At 45.3% G+C, this 26494-nt stretch overlaps 1 protein-coding gene across 1 annotated transcript in view; it reads left to right on the forward strand.

Annotated features, from left to right (window-relative positions):
- Positions 1 to 26494, forward strand: part of DVL3 (dishevelled segment polarity protein 3) — an 89593-nt gene that overhangs the window by 32757 nt on the left and 30342 nt on the right. The window contains 7 exon segments of the mRNA XM_070946238.1: positions 9731 to 9800; positions 14491 to 14612; positions 16188 to 16294; positions 17957 to 18092; positions 23023 to 23116; positions 24758 to 24827; positions 25645 to 25784. Of these exon segments, the coding sequence (XP_070802339.1) occupies positions 9731 to 9800; positions 14491 to 14612; positions 16188 to 16294; positions 17957 to 18092; positions 23023 to 23116; positions 24758 to 24827; positions 25645 to 25784 (739 nt within the window).

Genomic DNA, 26494 nt, shown 5'->3' on the forward strand with positions numbered 1-26494 from the left:
CAAATCCACCCTGATTCCATTCCATTCCATTCTATTCTTACCTTCCATTAATTCTTGTGCCTTTTAATCTCATCTTCTTATTTTCTGTTTTGATAACCATATATTGTTTTCAACCCACATCACTCTAAGCCTTTTAACAGTTAAACTGTGTCTTTTCCCTCAGACAATTAAAAAAAAAACTTAGACAATTGTTCTGCTTAAAAAAAAAACTTGCCACGGTTGCAAAAGTCGATAATAACATCAGGACCTTTAAAAGCCTCTGAGATTTAAAAGTAAAGAGCATAATACAATCTGAAAACCCAGGAGCTGGTCGTGACTTAATTTCTTCGGAGTTTACTTGGGTGATAAATAAATATTTATCATGCAAATCTCATCAGTCCAAAAACAGATAAAGTGAGAGATTGTGTTTATCTCTGTTTATATTGGGTTTTTTTTTTTTCTCCTGATGAAGTTTGCGGAGAGGAAGGGATGGTTTTGATTATATTGTTTTGTTATTCACCCCCTCAGACGAAGAAGAAGGGCTCATTATGAACAAAGCAAAGCTGTATTTAACAACTCTCTGAGAACAACTGGTGTCTTGATGAAAGTTGCTGCTAGTCAGAACAACAAAACCATATGTTTGTGCCGAGAACGATGGTTTCCTGCTTTATCGGGGCTGCCAGTTACTCCCCCGCGCAATATTTGCCAATTTTATTTTTGCTTGCTTGCTTTTTCAATTAATTTTCTTCCGTGTCTTGTTGCCTGCCTCCCCTCTTCTCCAAGTTCCTAAGCTTCCCGCCCCACTTTCCTTCTAACACCGGTGCCTAATTAATGCCTTTTACTTCCATTCCACATAACACGATCCGCTCTGTTTGCAGAACAAGCAAGGACAAAATAAACAAGCAGGCTACTACGATTGATTGCCTGCTAAACGGCAAAACACTGAAGGCCAAACTATCGACGCCCCCTTGACTAGCATGTCCTGTTGGCCCAGCCGGCAGGAAATGGGGTTTATCTGAAGTCAGATAGATGTCAGCTTTTTAGCAGTTTGAAGTATTTATTTTATTTATTTATTAGTTTGATTTATATGCCGCCCTTCTCCGGAGACTCAGGGTGGCTTACAATGCTTTTAAGCAATAGCCTTCATACTTTTGTATATACCTGCTTAGTAGGGCTTTTGCCCCCCCCCAAGCAGTGTTCTATTTTATACAAAGTCAGCTTATTGCCCCCACAATCCGGGTCCTCATTTTACCTACCTCGGAAGGATGGAAGGCTGAGTCAACCTTGAGCCTGGTGAGAATTGAACTCGCAGTAATTGCAGGCAGCTGGCAGCTAAATACTACTTTGACAGTAGTTTAGTCCACTGCACCACCAGGCTTACCACCACCAGGTAAGTCAAGTAGTCCTTGACTTATAATCATTCGTTTAGTGACCATTCACATATTACATCGTTGGCAACCTTCAGTCTCAAGAGACTATGGTATCGTGCTCTGGAAAGAGGTCCTAAAACAGCATCTAGTGCAGTGTTTCTCAACCTTGGTAGCTTGAAGATGGGTGAGCGCTGCTGGCTGGGGGATTCTGGGAGTTGAAGTCCACCTATCTTCAAGCTTCCAAGGTTGAGAAACACTGATCTAGTGTGACTCAAAAGGCCAATTCGAGAGTGGCAATCCCTTCCACACGGAGGGCAGATACATTCTGTCCCCTGCCCAGTCCCCAGATTTCACCGGTTCCGGGACTGCCTCTTTGCCTCGGCCTGCCGAACAAATGTCTCTTCGAATTGGAGAAGGCCATGCTGCGTCTTTAGCCTCCAAGCTGAACGATCGGAGGTCAAGGTTTCCCAGTTGTTCGTGTCCAATTCCCAGGGCCTTTATGTCCCTCTTGCAGATATCCTTATATCGCAGCTGTGGTCTCCGTCTGAGGCGCTTTCCCTGCACTAATTCTCCATACAGGAGATCTTTCGGAATCCGACCATCGGCCGTTCTCACGACATGCCCCAGCCAGCGTAGACGTCGCTGTTTCAATAGTGTATACATGCTAGAAATTCCAGCACATTCCAAGACTGCGCTATTTGGAACTTTGTCCTGCTAGGTGATGCCAAGAATTCGTCGGAGACAGCACATATGAAAGGTGTTCAGCTTTCTCTCCTGCCGTGCGTAGAGGGTCCAAGACTCACTGCAGTTACAACGGCATTGAAAAAAAAAAAAACAATTTATAACCATTTCTCACATGACCCTGTGGCCTCATGATCAAAATTCAGACGCTTGGCCAGGAGTGGGATTCAGCCGGTTCGTGCTAGCCGGTAGTTACAATCAGTGGCTGGGCCCACCCACCCATACCGGCACTATCCCGTCTTGTGTTTTTGATGCAGCGCGCATGTGCGTAAGACACGCACATGAGCAAAGCTATCCCGTCCTATACAATCGCCGTGTTTTTGACACAGCGCTCATGTGCGCAAGGCGTGTGCGTGCGTGCTCACGTTTTCGATTCTGGGCGAACCCGTTGTTAAATTATGTGAAGCCCACCCTCTGTGCTTGGCGACTGATTCATAGTTATGACGGTTGCAGGATCCCGGGGTCATGTGATCCCCTTTTGCAACCCTCTGACAAGCAAAGTCACTGGGAATTGACTCACTTAACAATCGTGTTATTAGCTTAACAGCTGCAATGATTCACTGAACAACAGTGAGAAGAAAGGTTAAACTCACTTAACAACTGTCTCGCTTAGTAGTGGAAATGGGCTGAATTTGTGGTTGTAAGTCGAGGACTTTCTATAGTTCTCAGCTGGAGGCCATCTGCCCCTCCCCACCCCCCCCCACCATGCCCCACCGTGGCCTTAGGATATTTTAAAAAATATATTGAAATATTTAAAAATATTTATTTTTTTAAAATATTTAAATATTAAATAACAAAATATTTAAAAAATATATTGAAAAAATATTGAAAAAATATGCAACCAGAGGGAGCACAGAAAAGCAAAGTGTATTATATTGCAAATACTCTTGTTAATGCTAGAAAATGCACTGGCTATTTTCCCTTGTCCTTATCTGGTCATGGCACCTGGACAGAAGAGGCACAGGAGAAAAACAGTGAGAACAATTAATAAGTGGAACAACTTTCCTGCAGAAATTGTGAATGCTCCAACACTGGAAGTTTTTAAGAAGATGTTGGATAACCATTTATCTGAAGTGGTGTAGGGTTTCCTGCCTGGGCAGGGGGTTGGACTAGAAGACCTCCAAGGTCCCTTCCAACTCTGTTATTCTATTTCTATTTCTATTTCTATTTCTATTTCTATTTCTATTATTTCTATTTCTATTTCTATTATTTCTATTTCTATTTCTATTTATTTCTATTTCTATTTATTTCTACTTCTATTTCTATTTCTAAAACAAAGTTGGAAGGAGCCCTGAGTGAAAAAACAGTTGAGAAAGAACGGTTTTGATAAAGGAGAACATTTGTAGCTGAGGGTTGAAATGAGGGGTCCTTGGAGCTCTCTGAGCTTGGTTGTTTTCTTGCAGACCTTTCATTACCTAACTAGGTTATATCATCAGTGCTAGGAAACAGAGTGCATATAAACAGAGAGCAAAGCCCCCTTCCTTCTGACGATGTTAGAGTTGGGTCGTCTGCAAGAATATAATCGACCTCAGAGAACATTAAAAAAAAACAACCCAAATATGGGTTTAAACCAACTGGTGGCTGCTCTTAAGTGTGAAATAGGATTTTTAAAATTATTATTTATTTATTTTATTTTATTGAATTTGTATAAAGGACTCAGGGCGGTGAACAGCCATAGAATAAAACATATAGATACAAAATTTAAAATAAACTAAAACGAATTAAATAATTTGGCTGAACAAATTTAAAACCCCAATAATTTAAAACTAAATTTAAAATTTCCATTTAAAAAGGGGAGAGACTTTTTTTTTTTTCATTTGGAGTGCATTTTATTGCAAACAAAACAACCTTTGGTCGTGTTGTCTGATTTGTCTACCAATGCAACAGAAGAGAGCATGATGTTAAAACAGGAACCAGCTCTTTTTATGGGTATTTGTTTGGATATCTGCCTTTGTGAGCTGAATACGAAGATTTTCCTCGCCAGAAACTCCCCGTATCATCTGGTCTGAAAACAGGATAAAATTTCCTTTTGAGTTGAGTTGGAGACGTCCATGTTGCTTTCTTGGCAGCTTGGAAATTGTTGTTTGTTGTAGCTTTCCTTTCTGGTTGTTGTTTTTTTCCCCCAGCTTTGCTGGCTGAGGAATCCTGGGAGTTGAAGTCCACAAGTCTTAAAAGTTGACAAGGTTGGAGACCCCTGCTCTAAAATGGCCTATCAAAGAAACCATGTAGGGCAGTGATGGCTAACCTTTTTGCCATCACGTGCCAGGAAGGGGTGGGGTGGGGGAGGTTTGCCCGTGCATGGGCCCACACCCATAATTCTATGTGTCCCGCCACGCACATGCGAGCGCAACCCCCCTCCCCCCCCACTCCTGGCACGTGATGGCCCGGTAGGCCCATTTTTCTTTCTCACCTGGCTCCAGATCCTTTCTATGCATCTGGGGAGGGCGAAAACAGCCTTCCCCACCCCCTCGGAGGCCGGAAATTGAGAAGCGGTCCGTTTCAGGCCTCCGAGGGGGTGGGGAAGGCTGTTTTCGCCCTCCCCAGATGCATAGAGAGGATCTGGAGCCAGGGAAACAGAAAAACGGGCCTTCCTCCCCCCCCCGGCCCTCTTCTGGTGGGCCCAAAAGGGCCGAAAATCAGCTGACAGAGCTGAGTTGGCGTGCCAGGCAACATGACTCCGCGTGCCACCTGTGGCACATGTGCCATAGGTTCGCCATCACGGATGTAGGGTTTCTTTAATAGGAATAGGCTAGCCGATTGGTGGACAACTAAGGCAACTTTAGGACCTATGGACTTCAACTCCCAGAATTCCAGAGCCAGCATGGTTCAGGAATTTTGGGAGTTGAAGTCCACAGGCCCTAAAGTTGCCATAGCGTACTACCTCTGGCGTAGCCTGTCTTAAATCTTTCTTGTTTTCCTGCTAAGTCATCTCACCGGTCAAAGAGAAAAAGTTGGCTGGTTTAACGGGATCTGAAAATAAATGGGAGTGGATTTTCTGCACAGAGATGGGACACTTCTCCTTTGATGTTTTCAAAAAGAAGAAAGTAGCTCGGAAGCCAATCAGAGTTGTCGTATTTGATTTTTTTGGGAAAGGCAGCCCAAGTATTGTGTTGGCAAAAAAATTACGCAGATTCAGGTAGTCCTCGACTTACGACGACAATTGAACCCCAAATTTCTGTTGCCAAGCGAAACGCTTGTTAAGCGAGTTTGCCCCGTTTTACGGCTTTTCTTGCCACAGTTGTTAAGCGAATCGCGGTAGTTGTTAAATTAGACAAACTGTCGTAAAAAGGAATCTAACTTCCCCGTTGACTTGGCTCCGTTGACTTGTAAAGTCGCAAGAGAGAATGATCACATGAGCAGTGGTGGGTTTCATTTTTTTTACTACTGGTTCTGTGGGCGTTGCTTGGTGGGCGTGGCATGGCTTGGTGGGCGTGCCTTGGTGGGTGTGGCAGGGGAAGGATACTGTAAAATGTCCATTCCCACCCCACTCCAGGGGAAGGATACTGCAAAATCCCCATTCCCTCCCGATCAGTTGGGACTCAGGAGGCAGAGAATAGATGGGGGTGGGGCCAGTCAGAATTTTTACTACTGGTTCTCCGAACTATTCAAAATTTCTGCTACTGGTTCTCCAGAACTGGTCAGAACCTGCTGAACCCCACCTCTGCACATGACCCCAGGACACTGCCGCTGTCATTAATGTGAGTCCGTTGCCAAGCGTCTGGATTTTGATCCCAAGACTGGGGGTGGGGAAACATTGCAGCTGCCATAAGTGTGAAAACTGGTCACGAATCACTTTTTTTCCAGCCCCGTTATAACTTTTGAACGGTCCCTAGACGAACGGTTGTAAGTCGAGGACTACCTTTACACAAGTCGACAGCCATCCCGTACAGGCAGAGTATAAAAAACATATTCTGAATTTCCGTTTCCACTAGATTGGCGATCGTTTGGGAATGACGGAGTTGTGGTTTCGGTAACTATTTGGTGGCGATCTTTTTTTTTTTTTTCCTCCTAGGTGTGCAGGAGAAGAAAATGCCCACGGCCGCCATTCCCCCCCCCCCCGGTCTTTCCCTCCTCCTTCCTTGCCCTCTTGCTGAGCTGAGGTTCTTGCAGGAATGACCTTTTCTGCTTGCAAAGCACATTCCTTCAAAGCCTCAAAAACTCCATTTTGGCAGCGGGTGGAATCGCCTGCTGCTGAAGTCAGAGCCGGTCTTCCTTAACAAAAGTCGAAGTGGATTGCGGTGTGTGGAAGGGTAGGGTGGGGGTTGGATGGAGGCAAGGAAGCTAATGGAGACCCTCTTCTCAATCGTCAAGCTGCTTCTCCTCTGGCCCTTCAAAGGGCCTTGTGTCTCTGGGGGGAACAAAGACCCCTTCTGTAACACATTGAGGCTGGTCAGTTTTGTAAGGCCTGGGGACTGGATTCGCTCAAGTAGGGATAGCTCATGCATTTTTTTTAATGGGGACGCTTTCAGTGGCTAAGACGCTGAGCTTGTCGATCGAAAGGTCGGCAGTTTATTTTATTTTATTTATTTATTGAATTTGTATACCGCCCTACTCCCGAAGGACTCAGCCAAATAAAATACATATAATACAAATGTTAAAAACCCATTAAACTACAATTAAATAATTGGCCCCAAAAAACGAAATTTAAAACACCCCAATTTATAAGACAAATTTAAAATTTAAGAATTTTAAAAAGTTTAAAAAATTTAAAAGAGAGGTTAGGCCAGGTCGGCCTGCTGGAAAAGAAATGTTTTAATGGCACGGCGGAAAGCGCGCAGGTCCGGGATTCTCCGTATCTCCGGGGGGGGGGAGCTCGTTCCAGATGACAGGTGCCCCCACAGAGAAGGCTCTCCCCCTGGGGGCTGCCAGTCGACATTGTTTGGCCGACGGCACCCTGAGGAGCCCCTCTCTATGGGAGCGTATTGGTCGGTGAGAGGCCACTGATGGCAGAAGGCGGTCTCGTAGATACCCCGGTCCTAAGCCATGGAGCGCTCTAAAGGTGGTAACCAAACCTTGAAGCGCACCCAGAAGACCACCGGGAGCCAGTGCAGCTCGCGCAGGAGGGGGGTCTCATGGGAGCGCCCCGTCGCTCCCATAACCACCCGCGCGGCCGCATTCTGGACCAGCTGGAGCCTCCGGGTGCTCCTCAAGGGGAGCCCCATGTAGAGAGCATTGCAGTAGTCCAGGCGGGAGGTGACGAGGGCATGAGTGACCGTATTTAACAAGTCCCGATCCAGAAAGGGACGCAACTGGCGAATCAGGCGAACCTGATAAAACGCCCTCCCGTTCGAATCCCTAGTGCCGCATAATGGAGTGAGCTCCCGTTCCTTGTCCCAGCTTCTGCCAACCTAGCAGTTCGAAAGCCCGTATAAAATGCAAGTTGGAAAAATAGGGACCATCTTTGGTGGGAAGGGAACAGCGTTCCGTGTGCCTTTTGCCGTTGAGTCATGCCGGCCATATGACCACGGAGACGTCTTCGGACAGCGCTGGCTCTTCAGCTTTGAAACGGAGATGAGCACCGCCCCCTAGAGTCAGGAACGAGTAGCACATATATGCGAGGGGAACTTTTACCTTTAATGCATTTTTTAATTATTACTTTTCCAATTGATCTGTTTTTCTTTCTGTCTGTCTGTATGAGCTGGCTGTAGCCCTGCTGACCTTGATGGATTTCAGAAGATAAATAGGTTTATTTGAGAGAATCCCAGGCTAGACTGGAGAGGTGAAAAATGTTCCAGAAAAAAGACATTTAAAAAAAAAAAAAAAAAAAGGCACGCCACTTCAGTAATGCTACCAGCAGTAATTCATAAATAGTTACTGAGTTTGACTTGAAAAAGTGCCTTTACTTTCCCACCTCTAGAGATTAGTGAACCTAAAATAAAATAGAAAAAACTTCTTTTCTTTATTCGAGTCAGGACTTACAAATTCAAATAAAATGGGTATAAAACAGGTCATTAAAAACATAGCACATCAAGAAGTGTGCCAAATAAATGAGATTGAAACTAAATGACATTTGCCAAGTATTGGGCCACGCAGAGAGCATTTTCTCCTGCCAGCATGAGGTCTTTATATGTTGAAGGATATTGTAGGCACCATAGAATATGTGAGATATGTTGAGAGAGAGAGAGTCAGAATAGAGCTGGAAGGGACTTTAGAGGTTTTCTAGCAGCTTAAAAACCTCCAGTAATGGAGCACCACAACTTTCTGGTGGCAAGCTGTTCCACTGATTAATTGTCCTCACTGTTAGGAAGTTTCTCCTTAATTCTAGGTTGCGTCTCTCTTTAATTAGTTTCCATCCATTGTTCTCTCTTTTTTTGTGGCGACCTCTCAAATACTGGAATATTAGAATATGCTATCATTGTCATCCCAATCCTTCTTTTCTCTAAACTACCCAATTCCTGCAACCATCTTCCTATGTTCTTGGTATGTTTTAGTCTCCAGGTCTTTGATCATCTTAATTGCTCTTCTCTGCACTTTCAACAGACCCTGGGGAATATACCTCCTCTGCATTTATCCATCCCTCCTGTTAAGAATTATCCATAGGATGTGAATAGAATATTACAGTAGTGGCCAAAATTGTGGAAATCTTCTGGGAAAAGATTTCTGAGGTTTGATGGCTAATAACACCACTTTTTTTTTTTGGAGTTTGAAGATAATCCTGTTCCACTGCTGGAATGAATGGCCTGGGAATAGACCTTAACCCAATTGAAAATCTATGGAACTCACTAAAGAAACTTGTTAGTCAGAAGCGACCCAGCAATAAAACCCAGTTAATAGAAGCCATCATTCAATCTTGGTTTATTTATTTATTTATTTATTATTTCAATTTGTATACCGCCCTACTCCCGAAGGACTCAGGGCAGTGAACAGCCATAGAATAAAACATATAAATACAAAATTTAAAATAAAGTAAAATGAATTAAATAATTTGGCTGAAAATTTAAAACCCCAATAATTTAAAACCAAATTTAAAATTTCCATTTAAAAAGGGGAAAAACTTAGGCCAGCTTGATGAAATAAGAACGTCTTGAGCGTGCGACGGAAGGTACGTGGATCCGGGATCCTCCGTATCTCCGGGGGGGAGCTCGTTCCAGATAGTAGGTGCCCCCACAGAGAAGGCTCTCCCCCTGGGGGCCGCCAGTCGACATTGTTTGGCCAACGATTTCACATTATAACAGCTGCAGAACTAAAAGACTTGGTTCACTCCATGGGAAGACGTTGTAAGGCTGTAATTCATGCTAAAGGTTACCCCACTAAGTATTAACTGACGTGATAATTTTTGAATATCTCGTTTTTTCTATGGTGATAATTTTGGTATATCTCGCTTTTTCTACATGTTTCACTTTTCTTCTTTATACTGTAACTGCTATTCTAATAGCAAATCCTTCATAAAAGTTATTGCATTACATTCTTGATTAAATTATCCTTCCATTGATATATAATTTTATAGTACTACTGCAAAAAAAAAAGAGTTGTTATTAGCTAGTTTTAGAAAAATACACTTTTCTCAAAAGGTTTCCACAATTTTGGCCACTACTGTGTTACTCACAGGATATGCCGATTCTGAAGGCCCTAGCAATATTATGCACAATATCACGTCATTTTTCTTTCTCTCTCTCTTTTTTTTTTTAAAAAAAAACCAGGGTGGTGAAAGAGGAAATTTCGGACGACAACGCAAAGCTTCCCTGCTTCAACGGGCGAGTCGTGTCGTGGGTAAGTAGCATTTTTGACGGAGTATCTTCGTACTCTTCTCATGCTCCACTACTCTGATCCCATTCATTGTGCCTCATTCACTGGGCTTCTTTCCCTGACCTAGAGAAGATGGAGCAATTTATTTATTTATTTATTGAATTTCTACATCGCCCCTTTCACCTAGATGACCTTGGGCTGTTTACCACACCATACAGGTAGTCCTCGACGTAACGACCACAATTGAACCCAAAATTTCTGTTGCCAAGCGAGATAGTTGTTAAAAGTGAGTTTGGGCCCATTTTACGGTCTTTCTCACCACAGCTGTGAAGGGAATCCTGCAGATGCTAAGTTAGTAGCACGGTGGTTAAGTGAAGCTGGGTTCCCCATTGACTTTTCATTTTTTTTTTTTCATTTTATTAGATTTCTATACCGCCCTACTCCCGAAGGACTCAGGGCGGTGCACAGCCAAACAATAAAAACACATACAATACAAAATTTAAAAAATAGAATAAAATCAAATTAAATAATTTTGGCCCCGACAGATTTAAAACCCCAAACTTTTAAAACCAATTTAAAATTGAATATATAAATACTAAAAGATATTTAAAATTTTAAAAATCTTTAAAAAAGAGGGGGGAAATTAGGCCAGGCCGGCCTGGTGAAATAGTAAGGTCTTTAAGGCGCGATTTCCCTTTTGCTGGTCAGAAGGTCGCAAAAGGGAAATCACATGACCCTGGGATAGGGCAACATTTCATAAATATGAGCCAGTTGCTAAGTGGCTGAATTTTGTTCACGTGACTATGGGGATGCTGCGACGGTCCTAAGTGTGGAAAATGGGCATAAGTCCCCTTTTTTCAGTGCCGTGGTTAACTGAACCGTCGGTCACTAAACAAACTGTTATAAGTCGAGGACTACCTGTAATTGGCTGGGGATCACCTCTCCTGCTTGGGTCCATTCAGTCCCGATAGACAAAAGCCAGAAAACCAGGGGTGAAATACTACCGGTTCGGGCTTGTTTGTCCGGACCGGTAGTAAATAAATGCTATTGGTTCCCCGAACTGGTAGTAAAAAAGTGCTTTAAAAAAGTAAAAAAAAAAAAAAAAGGTTCCGACGATCAGGTGTGACAAATCAGCTGTGCCGCGCGATTGTCGGAATATTTTTTTTATTTTTTTAAAGCATTATTTTACTACCGGTTCGGGCGACTAGGTAGTAAAAAATGCTTTAAAAAGTAAAAAAAAAAAAAAAATTGGCCACGCCCATCCATGACCCCCCCCCTCTACTAAGCCATGCCCACCAAGCCACGCCCACAGATCCAGTAGGGAAAAAATTTGAATTTCACCATTGGAGAAAACCCATTTTTTAAAAAACTTCTTGGGATCCAGATTGCTAGGTGAAAAGTTCACTAGAGAAAAGAATGGCAGTTGGGCTCTTGATTTATTTATTCTGTTTATTTTATTTATTTATTTATTTTTAATTTTTTTATTATTTTGGTTTGATTTATGTGCCGCCCTTCTCCGGAGACTCAGGGCGGCTTACAGTGCGTTAAGCAATAGCCTTTATACTTTTGTATATTTTATACAAAGTCAGCTTATTGCCCCCACAAACTGGGTCCTCAATTTACCCACCTTAGAAAGGATGGAAGGCTGAGTCGACCTTGAGCCTGGCGAGATTCGATCTTACTTTAATTGCAGACAGCTGGTGTTAAATTACAGTGCTCTGTCTGTTGAGCTGTCCAGGCTCCTTAACGATTTGCTTAATGACAACACGATTTGCTTAACGACTGTGGTAAAAATGGTCATAAAATCAGGTTTGGTCCCCGTAAGGACTCGCTTCACAACTGCACCCAACTTTTGATGGATATTCCAGTCTCAATTATGGTTGTAAGGTGAGGACTACCTCTACAGTCGTCCTCAACTTACATCAGTTCATTTAGTGACCGTTCGAAGTTACAACATCACTGAAAAAAAAGTGACTTAGGACCGCTTTTCACCCTTACAACAAATTATAGCATCCCCAGGGGTCACGTGATGAACATTCAGAGAGGCTTGGCAACTGACTCATATTTACGACGGTTGCAGATCAGTCATCTGATCCCATTTTGCGACCTTCGGTCAAGCAACAGTCAATGGGGAAGCCAGATTTCACTTAAGAACCGCGTTACTGATGTAACAAGGGCAGTGGTTCACTTAACGACTCTGGCAGGGGAGGTCATAAAACGGGGCAAAGCTCAGTTAACAAATATCTCCCTTAGCAACAGAACGTCGAAGACTGTCTGTGCTTTTTCTTGCTGTCCTTACATCTTTACAACCTTAAGGCCCTTAGATCCTCCCCTCCTTCCCCTCCCCTCCTCCCCTTTCCCTCCACCATAAATCATTGATTAGTGATGACTTAGCAGTTGTACAAAGCCTTTGGGGTGGGGTGGGGGGGCGTGGGGGGAGATGTTGCAAGAACAGAGAGACTAGGAAGTTGCAGAGACACAACCGGCCATTAAAACTTTTCTGCAGTTAAACCCTGCTCGCCCCGTGAATGTTTCCTTGGTGGTGGGTGACTTTTGAACAAAAGAACTGTCTGCGTTTGATTGTACGTTGCAGTGAAGAATGCCGATTTTTAAGCCTGTGTAAACCGGGGAGCGACAACTCACTAAAACGTTGTAAAAAGGGTAGAGACTGAAAGGGAGGTTAAGGTCTCTTTGGGTGGGTGAAACTACTTCATTGCCAACGTGGCAGAGGGGAAGAATAAGAGAGGGGGAAGAAGGCATCGGGGAATTAAATCCAACCTGCTTGGGATTGCTTGGTATTCTTTTTTTTTTTTAAAGTTTTTTATTATTTTTTTAAAAAACATAAACATAGAACACATTTTTTCAAAACAAAGCTTTTGATCCGGTCACAAATTAATACAAATCACGAACAAATCTTATTTTTCAATTAACACAACTAAATATTTTACTCAGTTATTTCCCTCAATTTTATCTATTTAGCTATGCCATTATCCCCAAAAACCCGTTACTTAAATCTTAAATCCTAATCAATTATAATTCCATTTTTCTCTTTCGTTTGCTTAGATGGATATATTTTAACAATATAAATCATCACAATTATTATAAACATTCATAAAGTAATTAATTCCAACATAATCATTTTATTTTTACTAATGAAATTAGTAAATTTATTTCTATTATTAAACCTGACTTATTCGTTTCATTTTAACTATTAATCTCAACATACTCCTCCTTATTTGGCTATTCCACTTCATTTTATTTTGCTATAAAACCCAACATATTTTTCTTCATCTTTGTTGTTAAACCAATCATTTTTATTTCCTGGCTGTTAAACACAGCATAACTATTTTATTTTTGGCTGTTAAACACAGCATACTCATTTTGTTTTTTGGCCGTTACACAGCATATCCATTTTTATTTTGGCTGTTACACAGCATAACCATTTTTGTTTGGCTGTTGAGACACAGCATGCTCATTTTGTTTTTTGGCCGTTACACTGGGATTGCTTGGTATTCTTTAATGGGGGGCTTCGTGGGGTATCCATGCGATGCCATGGCATGGGTGATTTTTATAGACCTTGCGTAGGAATTTAGAAGAAGAGGTCATTTTTTCCCCCAGGTATTTTATTTATTTCTGTTATTTATAGAAGAGAATATTTGTAGTTTAGGGTTGAAATCTGAGCTTGGTAGTTTCCTCGCAGATGTTCTATGACCCAACTAGCATCATCAGGGCTAGAAGGGGGGAGGAAGAGGAGGAGGAGGAGGAAGAGGAGTGTTGTGACCTAGGCTTACTTAGTCATTACAAGACACAATTAGTCCCAAACAAACCTATTTTATTGTAACAACTGAGGATTACTTCATTCCCAGCTGAGTCCAAATTAATTGCAAAACAAGTCCTTCGGAAGAAGTCCTTCGGGTTTATCACAAACCTTTATCTTCTTTGGCACCCTGCCAAAAGCCTTTTTTTGGCAAAGCCCCACGAAGTTCAGAAACAAGAGACGCTGACTGGAAACAGATTTAGCAATGTTGCTTTCCTACAAAGACCCCAAGTGCCTTCGCTGCTCTTTTAAGCCTTATGGGAGGGGCCAATCATCTCCTGGCTTTACTCCCGAGCCATCCCTTTTGCTTTAGCTGCTCTTGCCTTCTGACAGCTCTGCGCATGCGTGCACTAGGAACAGGCTTCACCTGTTCCCCTGCTTCTCTGCTGTCCGACTCTGGAGGGTCCGGAGTCTGCGCATCGCTCCCAGATAGCCCTGGCCCATCTCTGCCTCCGACACAGAGCCCTCGTCCGGGCCTTCCCCAGACTCCAGGACTGGCCCTTATTCCTCCCCAGCCTCCTCACTGTCTGACTCCGCTGCTAGTTCCCTGGGACCACAACAAGGTAGATAAGAAGGAGGAGGACTTTAGGGCCTTGGGGCTCTCTGAGCTTGATGGTTTCCTCGCAGATGGTTCATGAGCCAACTAGGTAACATCATCAGGGCTAGAAGGGGGGAGGAGGAGGAGGAGGAAGAGGAGGAGAAGAAGAGGAGGAGGATTGTGAGGTCCTTGGTGCTCTCTGAGCTTGGTTGTTTTCTCGCAGACATTTCATTACCCAACTACATAATATCATCAGTATATCAGTGATATTTTGCAAGAACCTTGCCTTCTCTTCGAAAAGAAAAAAAAATCTTACCTCTCCCAGTTGGTTTATCTCCTGTAAACCTTTCTCCTTCCAGCTGGTGTCCGCTGAGGGATCTCATTCGGATGCTGGGTCCGTTTGTGCCGAAAGTCAGCCGGAACTGCCACCCTCCATCGAGCGAACCGGAGGCATCGGAGATTCCAGGCCTCCTTCGTTTCAGTAAGTCAAGTAGCAGCGCAAGGAGAAGCTTTGGAGCGAGCAGAAAGTTATTATGTTTGAGACGCTGAACACTTCGAGCCTGGAAATATTGGGCGTTTTTTGCAACATAAGTCGTAGGGACAGTTCCTTAGATTTGGTGGCATATTGATCTGTATGGATTCATTACCAGTGCAAAAGGTTTTCTTCATTGGATCCCAAACTTGACACCAGATTTTAAATGTCGTATTTTTCGGAGTATAAGACGCACCTACCTTTTTTGGTGAGGAAAAGAAGAAAAAGAAATCTCCCTCTGCCTCTGAGCAATTTTGCCTTCTTACAGCAAACAGCCTGCTTTACTTTCAGTTTCGTTTTCTGCATAGCTTGATTAAAAAAAAAAATCTGCTCCAGCAATTTACCTCTTTGCATCAAGCAGCAGAGCCCTGTGCAAAACAGCTGAGAGTCGGGAGGCCGATCCAATCAACTTGTGCCAATTAGGCTGTGCTGAAGCTGAAAGGAGCTGTTTTTTCTTGCTCTTTGCTTGCAAGAAGGTAACTGCTGCGAGGCAGAGACCAAAGGGTGGGGGTCAGTCGGTGGGCGGGGCTACATTCGGTGTATAAGACGCACCTAAATTTGCATCCCCTTTTACGTTTTATACTCCGAAAAATACAGTATACTGAAGATCTTGGAGAAAAATCTGCAGGACACTTGACTCAGTGGCCTTATAAGTAGTCCTTGACTTACAACCATTCGTTTAGTGACCGTTCAAAGCTACAAGGGCACTGACTTATGACTGTTTTTCCACACTTACGGTCGTTGCAGCATCCCCCTGGTCCCATGATCAAAATTCGAACACTTTGCAACTTGGAAATTAAATTAAATTAAACTGACTCACATTTATGACGGTTGCAATGTGTCCCGGGTTCATGTGACTGCCTCCTGACAAGCAAAGTCTATGGGGAAGCCAGATTCACTGAACAAACCATGTTACTAACTTTACCAGCTGCACTATTTCAGTGAACAAGAAATGGGGCGAAACTCACTTAACATGCTGCCTCACTTAGCAATAGACATTTTGGGCTCCGTTGTAATCGTAAGTCGAGGACTACCTTGTATGTATTTTGATTCGTTTCCTTTTTAAAAACCACGAGGGTGGGGAAGATGGGGGTGTCATCCCTGTTGTGCAGTGTGAAGTGGTGGGGTCCAGAGTGGCTTGCGTGTTTGCTGCATAGCTGAGTTGGCCACCAGGACTTCTGGATGGCAGCTTGCCTAGAACAGAGCCACCCATTGGTTGGCACAGGTGGGTTTCACATAATTTTACCACCGGTTCGTCGCGCACCGAAAATGTGAGTGCATGCGCTTTGCTCGCACGTGTGGTTTGCGCGCTTGTGCGCAACTTAGAAAACGTGGCTATATAGTACGGCATAGCGCCTGGGCGGGTGCGGGTTCACCCGCAGGTCACCACCACAGCTTCGCCTGAACCCGTCCGAACCGGCTGAATACCACCCGAACTGGCTGAATACCATCCGAACCGGCTGAATACCACAGCTGTTTCTTGGGGTTAACGACCTACTGAAATAATACGTTTTTGCCTTGCAGCCCAAATAGTGGGGGAAGCCGCGAGAACCTGGACAATGAGACGGAGACAGACTCCGTGGTGTCAGTTCAGAGGGAACGGCCACGCAGGAAGGAAGGTCCGGAGCACGGTGAGGATTTTTTTAACCCCCTTTGAAATCAAACCGGTGTCTGTGTTCGCACAACGGGTATCCTTGTGCTAAATCCTAATTTACTCAGTTCGTCCCTGAGGCTGGATTCCTCCCTCCCCCTCCCCAATTGAGAAGCTAAAATGCAGTGGGTGAGTTTGGGAACTGGGTGAATGTAGCCTTTGAGTCATTTTCATATTGATATATTGTCCATGTTTTAGCCATTTATGCTTCTGTTTTGGTTTATTTTTTTGTTGTTGTTTATTTGTCGGCATCGTATGTTTACCCAGGGTTGCGTTCTTTGATTTGGACAACCCTTATCAATCCAATTTGGACAACCCTTATCAATCCAATAAATATTAGAAGTAGAAATAGAATATATTTTCAGTCCAGCTGGAGTCACGTAGGGTCAGGGAAATGCACACTTGAGTTCAGCAGTCAGTGCCAGGTGAGATGTGGTGACTTTGGATCACCCTCCCCCCCCCCGAGCCTGATCTACTCATGGGGTGCTTATTTTTGAATTAAAATAGACAAAGGCTCCCCCAACCTCAACGGGCCACATACAGGGCTGTTAAACTCAATTTCATTGAGGGTTGTATTTGACCTTGGGGGGGGGACTAGGGTGTGTGGCCTGCTTGATGTCACTCGTGTGACCAAATGCCACTTTTGCTAGTAGTTTATTTTGCTAGCATTCTGCCAGTGAAAATGGAGCTCGGGAGGGCCACGTTTGCACTTGCAGAGGGCTATAGGTGGCCGTCGCAACCAAAAACTAGGAGCCTTGGTAGTACAGTGGTCTAAAGCACCCTGTTATTAAGAACAGCTGCCTGCAATTACTGCAGGTTCGAATCTCGCCAGGCTCAAGGTTGACTCAGCCTTCCATCCTTTGTAAGGTAGGTAAATTGAGGACCCAGTTTGTCGGGGCAATAAGCTGACTTTGTATAAATATATACAAAAGGATGAAGGCTATTGCTTAGCGCATTGTAAGCCGCCCTGAGTCTCCGGAGAAGGGTGGCATATAAATCAAATTAAAAAAACAAAACAAAAACAGCCCAGGAGGGCCGTGCGCGGCCCTCACAAGCTCCAATTTTTGCTGGTAAAAGCACTATGGGCCGGTCCTTCGCTGTTTCTAGGGCGGTCCCACAGGTCAGCTCTAAGCACCCTGTGGGCCGGATCTGGGCCACAGGCCTTGAGTTTGACACCCCTGGTCTAGGACAACTCACCGCAGCTGACTCACACCAACTATTTCACCCTGGCCAACTCGTTCCGGCCGACTCACTGTGAACTCGCTGTGACCAACTCGCCGCAGGACAACTCAAGGTGGGCTTTGTGTTGCTCTAGATTAGAACCTTCTCAGATTCGAAGTCTTTGAGGCTCAGGTGAGCTGCGATTCTACACCTGTCCCTCTCTGGAATTATCTCGCATTGAATTTTCCGATGGTGAGTTGACCCTAGCGAGTTGGCTGTGGTGAGTCAGATGCAGTGAGATGGCTGGAGTAAGTTGGCCAGGGCAAGTTGACCGCGGCAAGTTATCCCATTCCGACATGCGATGCCTTGCGCTCCCAAGACAGAAGGTGGAATAAAAAGAGTGAATAAGCAAAACAGGCCGATTTAATTTGTGCGCAGTATTTTTTCACAAAGAAAAAGACTCTGTCTCTGTTTTCTCTAGCCCCCAGGGTGAACGGGATGACCAAGGGGGACCGGCGGCGGGAACTAGGGGGCTATGAAAGCTCCTCCACCCTGATGAGTAGTGAACTGGAGACCACCAGCTTCTTTGATTCCGATGAGGATGATTCTACCAGCAGGTAAAGAAGAGAGCGAGAAGGTGAAATGATTCTTGTAAATGATGTTGTAGGTTGCTTTTTCTTTCTGGGGCTAAGTGACTTGATGATGGAGGATCTTCTCTAACATGGGCTGGGATTGAGCCCTGCACTCAGCTGATTTATCAAGTAAGTTCCAGTTGGCCAGGTTTACTTCACATGGTAAAGTACAGATAAAGTACAGGTAGTCCTCAATTTACAAACATTCGTTTAGTGACTGTTCAAAGTTACAACGGCATTGAAAATAGTGATTTACGACCGTTTTTCTTTTTTTTTCTTTTTTCTTTTTTAAAAAGTTTTTTATTTTGAAAACATTAAAAACAAGACACAAACACACAACATTTATATACATATCACTTTTCCCTACAGCTATTTTGAAGTAATCCTTTCTTACTATTTACATCTATTCAAACATATTTTAACTTTATCTTATTCAACAATTTATTTTCCATCATTCTTTCTTTCGTCTAGATTGGACTTTGATCTTCAACATTTTTTCTCCGCTCTCTCCTTTATTCCTCTATCTCATTTTTCCTATTCTCCAACCATTCATACCACCTACACCACACTTTGTAATATTATGTATCCTCTTTCTCCTTGATTTTTTTTGTTAATTTGTCCATCTCTGCGCCCTCTTAAGATTTTCCTAATTAAATCTTCTTCTGATGGTAATTTTTCCTTCTTCCAATTTTGCGGGCTGCTGTCAGTATATGTAATATTAAATAATATATTTCCTCAGTATAGTTTTCTATGGAAATCCCTAGTAGAAACTGCTCAGGTTCTCCCTTTATTGAATTCTGAATTATTTCCTCTCTCCACTTTTTAACTTTCGCCCAGAATTTCTTCGCCACTGGGCAGGTCTACCAGAGATGATAATAAGTTCCATAGTTATTTTCAAAATTTTCGGAAGCTTGGCAACTGGCTCATATTTATGACGGTGTTTTGCTTCTGCTGATGCTACAATAACAGTTTGTTTAGGGATAGTTGAAACTTATTTTATTTATTTATTTTATTTAATTTGTATACCGCCCTTCTCCTAGTGGACTCAGGGCGGTGCACAGCCAGAACTAAAACACATACCAATATAAAATTTAAAATTATTAAAAGAATTACATACTTTGGCCCAAATTTAAAACAATTCGAATTAAAACCCTTTGACAAATTAAAAGCTAAAAAACTAAAAAAGACTAAAAAGGGGGGGGGGGGCGGTTTTCACGCCAGCCCTGCTTGATGGAAAAGAAAAGTTTTTAGGGCACGGCGAAAGATCCGGAGATCTGATATCCTTCGTATCTCCGGGGGCAAATCGTTCCAGAGGGCGGGAGCTGTCACAGAGAAGGCCCTCCCCTTGGGGGTTGCCAGCCGACATTGCCTGGCTGATGGCATTGCCTGGCACCCTGAGGAGTCCCTCTCTGTGGGAGCGTGCTGGTCGGTGGGAGGCTATCGGCGGCAGAAGGCGGTCCCGCAAATACCCAGGTCCTATTTCATGGAGTGCTTTAAAGATGGTGACCAACACCTTGAAGCGCACCTGGAAGACCACTGGAAGCCAGTGCAGCTCACGCAGGAGAGGTGTCACATGGGAGCGCCCCCTCGCTCCCATAATTTCAACCTGCCGTCCATCGGTGAAGCATTTGAGGCGGCTCGGGAGTTCATGGCTTCCATGACGGCCATGGACCTGACCCAGTTAATTCAGGGCCCCACTCACATAGGAGGAAACACGCTGGACTTGGTTTTCGTCTCTGGTCAGTGGTTGAATGGCTTAGATACAGGGGATATAGTTATTGAACCCTTGTCATGGTCAGACCATTCTCTCCTTAGACTTGACTTCCTGACCGCTATGCCCCACCGCAGGGAGGCGGAACCAATTAGGTGGTTCCGCCCCAGGCGCCTGATGGATCCTGATAGGTTCCGAATGGAGCTTGGGCCATTTCCTGAGACTCTGGCACGCGACTCGACTGAGGACCTGGTGGCCGCCTGGGATAGGGCGGCCGCTGGTGCTTTAGATCGGGTCGTGCCTTTGCGGCCTCTGACCCGGCGCCGAATCTGCCCAGCTCCTTGGTTCTCCGAGGAGCTGAGGGGGATGAAACACCGGAAAAGACGCCTAGAGAGTAGTTGGAGGGCCAGTCGCTCCGAATCTGACCGTACACTAGTGAGGTCTTATATCAAGACCTACTTAGTGGCGATAAAGGCGGCGAAGTGTAATTACTTTTCCGCTCTTATCGCGTCGGCAGAAAATCGCCCAGCTGCCTTGTTTAGGGAGACTCGCTCCCTTCTCCATCTGGGAGCGCGGGAAGACCCCTTGCAAGGTCGTGCTGAGGATTTTGCGCATTATCTGCACGATAAAGTCGCTCAAATTCGGGAAGGCTTGGACTCCGACTGGGTAGGTACAGGCGGGTTGTCCGAGGTCTGTCTTGAGACGGTTATCTGGGATGAGTTTGACCCTGTGACTCCCGAGGACGTGGACAGGATGCTGGGGAGGTTGAACGCAACCACATGTTTATTGGACCCGTGTCCCTCCTGGTTGGTGCTGGCTACCCGGGAGGTTACACGAGGCTGGCTCCAGAGGATTATAAATGCTTCCTTGAGTGAGGGGTTCTTGCCTTCCGCCTTGAAAGAGGCGGTGGTGAGGCCCCTCCTCAAGAAGCCCTCTCTGGACCCAGCTGTTTTAGCAAACTATCGTCCAGTTTCCAACCTTCGCTTCCTGGCGAAGGTTGTTGAGAGTGTGGTTGCGCGACAGCTCCCGCAGTACCTGGAGGAAACCGTCTATCTAGATCCGTTCCAGTCCGGCTTCAGGCCCGGGTACAGCACGGAAACGGCATTGGTCGCGTTGGTTGATGATCTCTGGAGGGCTCGGGACAGAGGTTGCTCCTCTGTTCTGGTCCTATTAGACCTCTCAGCGGCTTTTGATACCATCGACCATGGTATCATGCTGCGCCGGTTGGAGGGGTTGGGAGTGGGAGGCACTGTTTTACGGTGGTTCTCCTCCTATCTCTCCGACAGGTCGCAGTCTGTGTTGGCTGGAGGGCAGAGGTCGACCTCAAGGCACTTGGTTTGTGGGGTGCCACAAGGGTCGGTCCTCTCGCCTCTCCTGTTCAACATTTATGTGAAGCCGCTGGGCGAGATCATCCGTGGTTTTGGGGTGCAGTGCCATCTGTACGCTGATGACACCCAGCTGTACATCTCCACCCCAGACCACCCCAACGATGCCCTTGAAGTGATGTCCCGGTGCCTGGAGGCGGTGCGGGTCTGGATGGGGCGGAACAGGCTCCGACTCAATCCCTCCAAGACTGAGTGGCTGTGGCTGCCGGCGTCCTGATATAGTCAGCTGGTGCCATCGCTGACTATTGGGGGCGAGACATTGGCCCCCACGGAGAGGGTGCGTAACTTGGGTGTCCTCCTGGACGCACGGCTGTCCTTAGAAGAGCATTTGACGGCCGTGGCCAGGGGGGCTTTCTATCAGGTTCGCCTGATACGCCAGTTGCGCCCCTTTCTGGATCGGGACTCCCTATGCACGGTCACTCATGCCCTCGTTACTTCCCGCCTTGACTACTGTAATACTCTCTACATGGGGCTCCCCTTGAGGAGCACTCGGAGGCTCCAACTGGTGCAGAATGCGGCCGCGCGGGTACTTATGGGGGCGGCATGGCGCTCCCACGTGACACCTCTCCTGCGCGAGCTGCATTGGCTTCCAGTGGTCTTCCGAGTGCGCTTCAAGGTATTGGTTCTCATCTTCAAAGCGCTCCATGGCTTAGGACCCAGTTATTTACGAGACCACCTTCTGCCTCCGATAACCTCCCACCGGCCAACACGCTCCCACAGAGAGGGTCTCCTCAGGGTGCCGTCTGTCAGGCAATGTCGGCTGGCGACCCCCCGGGGAAGAGCCTTCTCTGTGGGGGCACCCGCCCTCTGGAATGAGCTGCCCCCAGGGATACGACTAATCCCGGATCTCCGGACCTTCCGCCGGGCCCTGAAGACTTTTTTGTTTCAGCAAGCCGGGCTGGGTTAAAATTTTTTTAATTGGTGAATTTTATGGGTAACGGGGTTTTAAATTGGAGAAGCCTAAGATAATTTAATTCTGTTTTAATGCATTTTAATATTTATATTGTATGTTTTTTTAATTTTGGCTGTTCACCGCCCCGAGTCCTTCGGGAGAGGGGGCGGTATAAAAATTTAATAAATAAATAAATAAATAAATAAATAATCCCCCGCGCAGCCGCATTCTGCACCAGTTGGAGCCTCCGGGTGCTCCTCAAGGGGAGCCCCATGTAGAGAGCATTGCAGTAGTCCAGGCGGGAAGTGACGAGTGCCTGAGTGACTGTGCGTAAGGAGTCCCGAAAGTTACAACGGCATTGAAAAAAGTGAGCTTAACAAGAGTCAAAGAATAAGATGTATTAGAAAGTTTTGATTTTTTTTTTTAAAAAAAATGCTGTTTGGGTAGTCCTAATCTTACAACAGTTCACTTAGTGACTTAATTACAACAGCACTGAAGAAAGCGACTCACAACCATTTTTCACAGTTAACGACCGTTGCAGCATTCCTCATGGTCACATGATTTATATTTGGATGCTTGACCACTGACCCCCGTTGAAGCCGTTGATTCGCTTAATCACTGTGTGACTAGCTTAACAACTGCAGCGATTCGCTTAACAAATGTGGCAGGAAAAGTCATAAAACGGGACAAAACTCACTTAACATTCTCACTTACATAAATTCTCACAATGTAAATTTGGGGCTCAGTTGTGGTTGTAAGTTGAGAACTACCTGTACTCCGTAAGGTAAGATTTGAGTTATTTGAAAATCCGTTTTAGCTACACCGAATGACTCGTTTTAAGTCCTCATCCAAGAACCCTTCCATGCACTTTGTTACTGCTTCCTGGTAAGCAGGCTTCTGATTCTTCCTCTGCCGTTTGTCTTGTAGGTTCAGCAGCTCTACAGAACAAAGCAGCGCCTCCCGTCTTATGAGGAGACACAAACGCCGTCGGCGGAAACAGAAAGTAGCCCGAATTGAGAGGGTGAGAGGCCTGACTTGGTTGGAGGTGGGACAGCCTCACAAACAGAGGGGTAGAATCAAGATAACCTTAAGTGTTAATACCGCTTCGTAAGGCTTCACTTGGAATACGGCATCCAGTTTTGGTCGCCACGATGTCAAAAAGATGTGGAGACTCTGGAAAAAGTGCAGAGAAGAGCAACAAAGAGGATTAGGGGACTGGAGGCTAAAACATAGGAAGAACAGTTGCAGGAATTGGGTACGTCCAGTTTAAAAGACTGGTGGCTCAGCAGACTAATAGCATTGTGATTAACACCAGCTGTCTGCAATAACTGTAAGTTCGAATCTCGCCAGGCTCAAGGTCGACTCAGCCTTCCATCCTTTCTAAGGTAGGTAAATTGAGGACCCAGTTTGTGGGGGCAATAAGCTGACTTTGTATAAATATACAAAAGGATGAAGGCTATTGCTTAATGCGTTGTAAGCCGCCCTGAGTCTCCGGAGAAGGGTGGCATATAAATCAAATTAAAAAAAAAAAAAGAAAAAAAAAAGAAGGACTAAGGGTGACAGGATAACAGTCTTCCAAAATTTGAGGGGCTGCCATAAAAGTGGGGGGCAACCTATTCTCCAAAGCAGCTGAAGGCAGGACAAGAAGCAGTGGATGGAAACTTATCAAGGAGAGAACCAACTTAAAACTAAAGAGAAATTTCCTGACAGTTAGAATAATTAACCAGGGGAACGACTTGCCTGCAGAGGTTGGGGATGCTTTAAGAAAAGGTTGGACTGCCATTTGTCTGAAATAGGATAGGGTTTCCTGCTTTAGCAGGGGGATGGACTAAAACCATGATGGTGAACCTGTGGCATGTTTGCCACAGGTGGCACGCAGCGCCCTCTCTGTGGGCCCGTGAGCCGTTGCCCCAATTCAGCTCCACTGCGCATGCGCACGCACCTCCCGCCAGCCAGCTGATCTTCGGGTCTCTGCTGTGCATGTGTTGGGGGTGGGCAGGGCGTGTGCGTTAGGGCATGTGTGCATGCGTGGGGGGTGGGGCATGTGCAGGGGGTTGCGGGCGAGGGTGGGGGGCACATAAACGGGGCCGGGGCGCGGGCAATTGGTCTGGAAAAGGTTAGCCATCACTGGACTAGAAGCTCTCCAAGGCGCCTTCCGACTCTGTTATTCTGTTGTTATTCAAGTGACTTTGCAAGTGTTAGGGCCAGGCCTGCCTTCTGTAAATTTGTAGGGAGCATGTTACCCCATCCTTTCCCTAGTGGTGGGACCCAATGCCCCATCTGTCAGTTTTGACTAGTGCAGGGGTCTGCAACCTTAAACACTCAAAGAGCCATTTGGACCAGTTTCCCACAGAAAAAAAAACACCAGGAGCCACAAAACTCTTCGCATGCCTGACTATTTCCCGAGGGGCCACAAAACTAGCATATGTTGAATTAAACGTTCTGTTTTTTTCTGAAACTTTCCTTTTCTTGGATTTATCCATGGTTGGAAAGCTCAATAAATAGCGTGCCGCACATTGGCGGGTGTGACGCATATTTTGAGTGACAGGGAGCCGCAGCAGAGGGGGTGAAAGAGCCACATGCGGCTCCAGAGCCGCAGGTTGCTGACCCCTGGACTAGTGAATCACACAGGTTCTTATCCCATCCTCTCCTTTCCTTGCAGTCTTCGTCTTTTAGCAGCATCACCGATTCCACCATGTCGCTGAATATCATCACCGTCACGCTCAACATGGGTGAGTCCAGATGTGTGCCAGGACTAGAACTTGGCAGGCGGAAGGAAGATAACCCGTTGAACATTTGTGAAGTGACAATTTAGCATGAAGAAGGCCTTTGGAGAGGGTTTTTTTACCCCCCCCCCTCCTGATCCAATATAGGTAGTCCTCCACTGAGCCTAACATTTTTATGGCTAAGCAAGACAGTGAGCTCAGTGAGTTTTGCTCCGTTTTACCACCTTTCTGGCCACCGTTGTTAAATGAATCCCTGAAGTTGTTAAGTGAAACGTGGCTTCCCCATAGCTTGTCAGAAGGTCACAACAGGGGATCACATGACCCCAGGACATTGCAACCGTCATAAAGGTGATTCCGTTGTCAAGCATCTGAATTTCGATCACCTGATGCTGCAACGGTCGTAAGTGTGAAAAAAAGGGCCACTTTTTTTCAGTACTGTCGTAACTTCGAACGGTGACTAAATGAACTGTAATAAGTCAAGGACTACCTGTTCCTAATGATTATTTCTTTAAGCTATCCTGTTTTCCCGAAAATAAGACCCAACCGGAAAATAAGTCCTAGCATGATGCTCGTAATGTAATCCCTACCCCCTCAAAATAAGCCCCAGTTAAGATTGTCAGCCAGATGGGTGCATTTAGTACCGTATTTCCCCCAAAACAAGACCTAACCAGAAAATAAGCCCTGATGCGTTTTTTGCAGCAAAAATTAATATAAGAGCCGGTCTTATTTTCGGGGAAACACGATAGATCACAAATGATTGAATAGACCAACTGCCCAATTGGCTTGTTGTGATGTTCTAACCGCACGCTCCCTTTTTCTGCAGAAAAATATAACTTCCTGGGCATCTCCATTGTTGGGCAAAGCAACGAACGTGGTGATGGAGGCATCTACATTGGTTCTATTATGAAGGGAGGCGCTGTGGCCGCTGATGGAAGAATTGAACCCGGAGACATGCTGCTGCAGGTACCTCTTTTATGGAACACCTGAGCTCATGTTCAGGGCAGTGGTGAAATCTAAAATTTGTTACTACCGGTTCTGTGGGCGTGACTTGGTGTGTGTGGGGGTAATGTGACGGTGGGTGTGGCCAATTTTTTTTTTAAACTTTTAAAACCATTTTTTCTTCAACCTCTTCAGTGAAGAGGTTGTAAAAAAAGGCTCTGACGATCCCAGCTGAGTTGCCTGATCGTCAGAGACTTTTTTTCTTTTAAATGCCTCTGCCCATCAGGTAACTCAGCTTGGATCGTCAGAGGCATTTAAAAGAAAAAAAAGCCTCTGATGATTGCACGGCTCAGCTGGGCATGGGGGGGTGCAGGGATTTTTGCTACCGGTACTCTGAACCACCCGCCTCCATCGCTACCGGATCAGGCGATCCGGTCCGAACCGGGAGCATTTCACCCCTGGTTCAGGGGATCAATAAGAAACTTACGTGAGTTAAAAGAGCAGGACAGGTGCTTTGCTCGTGGCAGTGTTCGTTAACCCTTGCAATTTTTAAGATATGTGAACTTTAATTCCCAGAATTCCCCATGGCTGGCGAATTCTGGGAATTGACGTCCACACTTCTTAAAGTTGCCAAGGTTGAGAAACACTGTGTATGAGCGTGAGAATATGAAGACTTGATTCTTTCTGCCATCTTTTGTTGGTGACTTGTGCCCAAGATATGGACAGCAATGGCT

The sequence above is a fragment of the Pituophis catenifer genome, unplaced genomic scaffold, assembly GCF_029215685.1.
Source record: "Pituophis catenifer annectens isolate HBS135680 unplaced genomic scaffold, rPitCat1.0.hap2 SCAF_6, whole genome shotgun sequence".
In the NCBI taxonomy this organism is placed as follows: Eukaryota; Metazoa; Chordata; class Lepidosauria; order Squamata; family Colubridae; genus Pituophis; species Pituophis catenifer.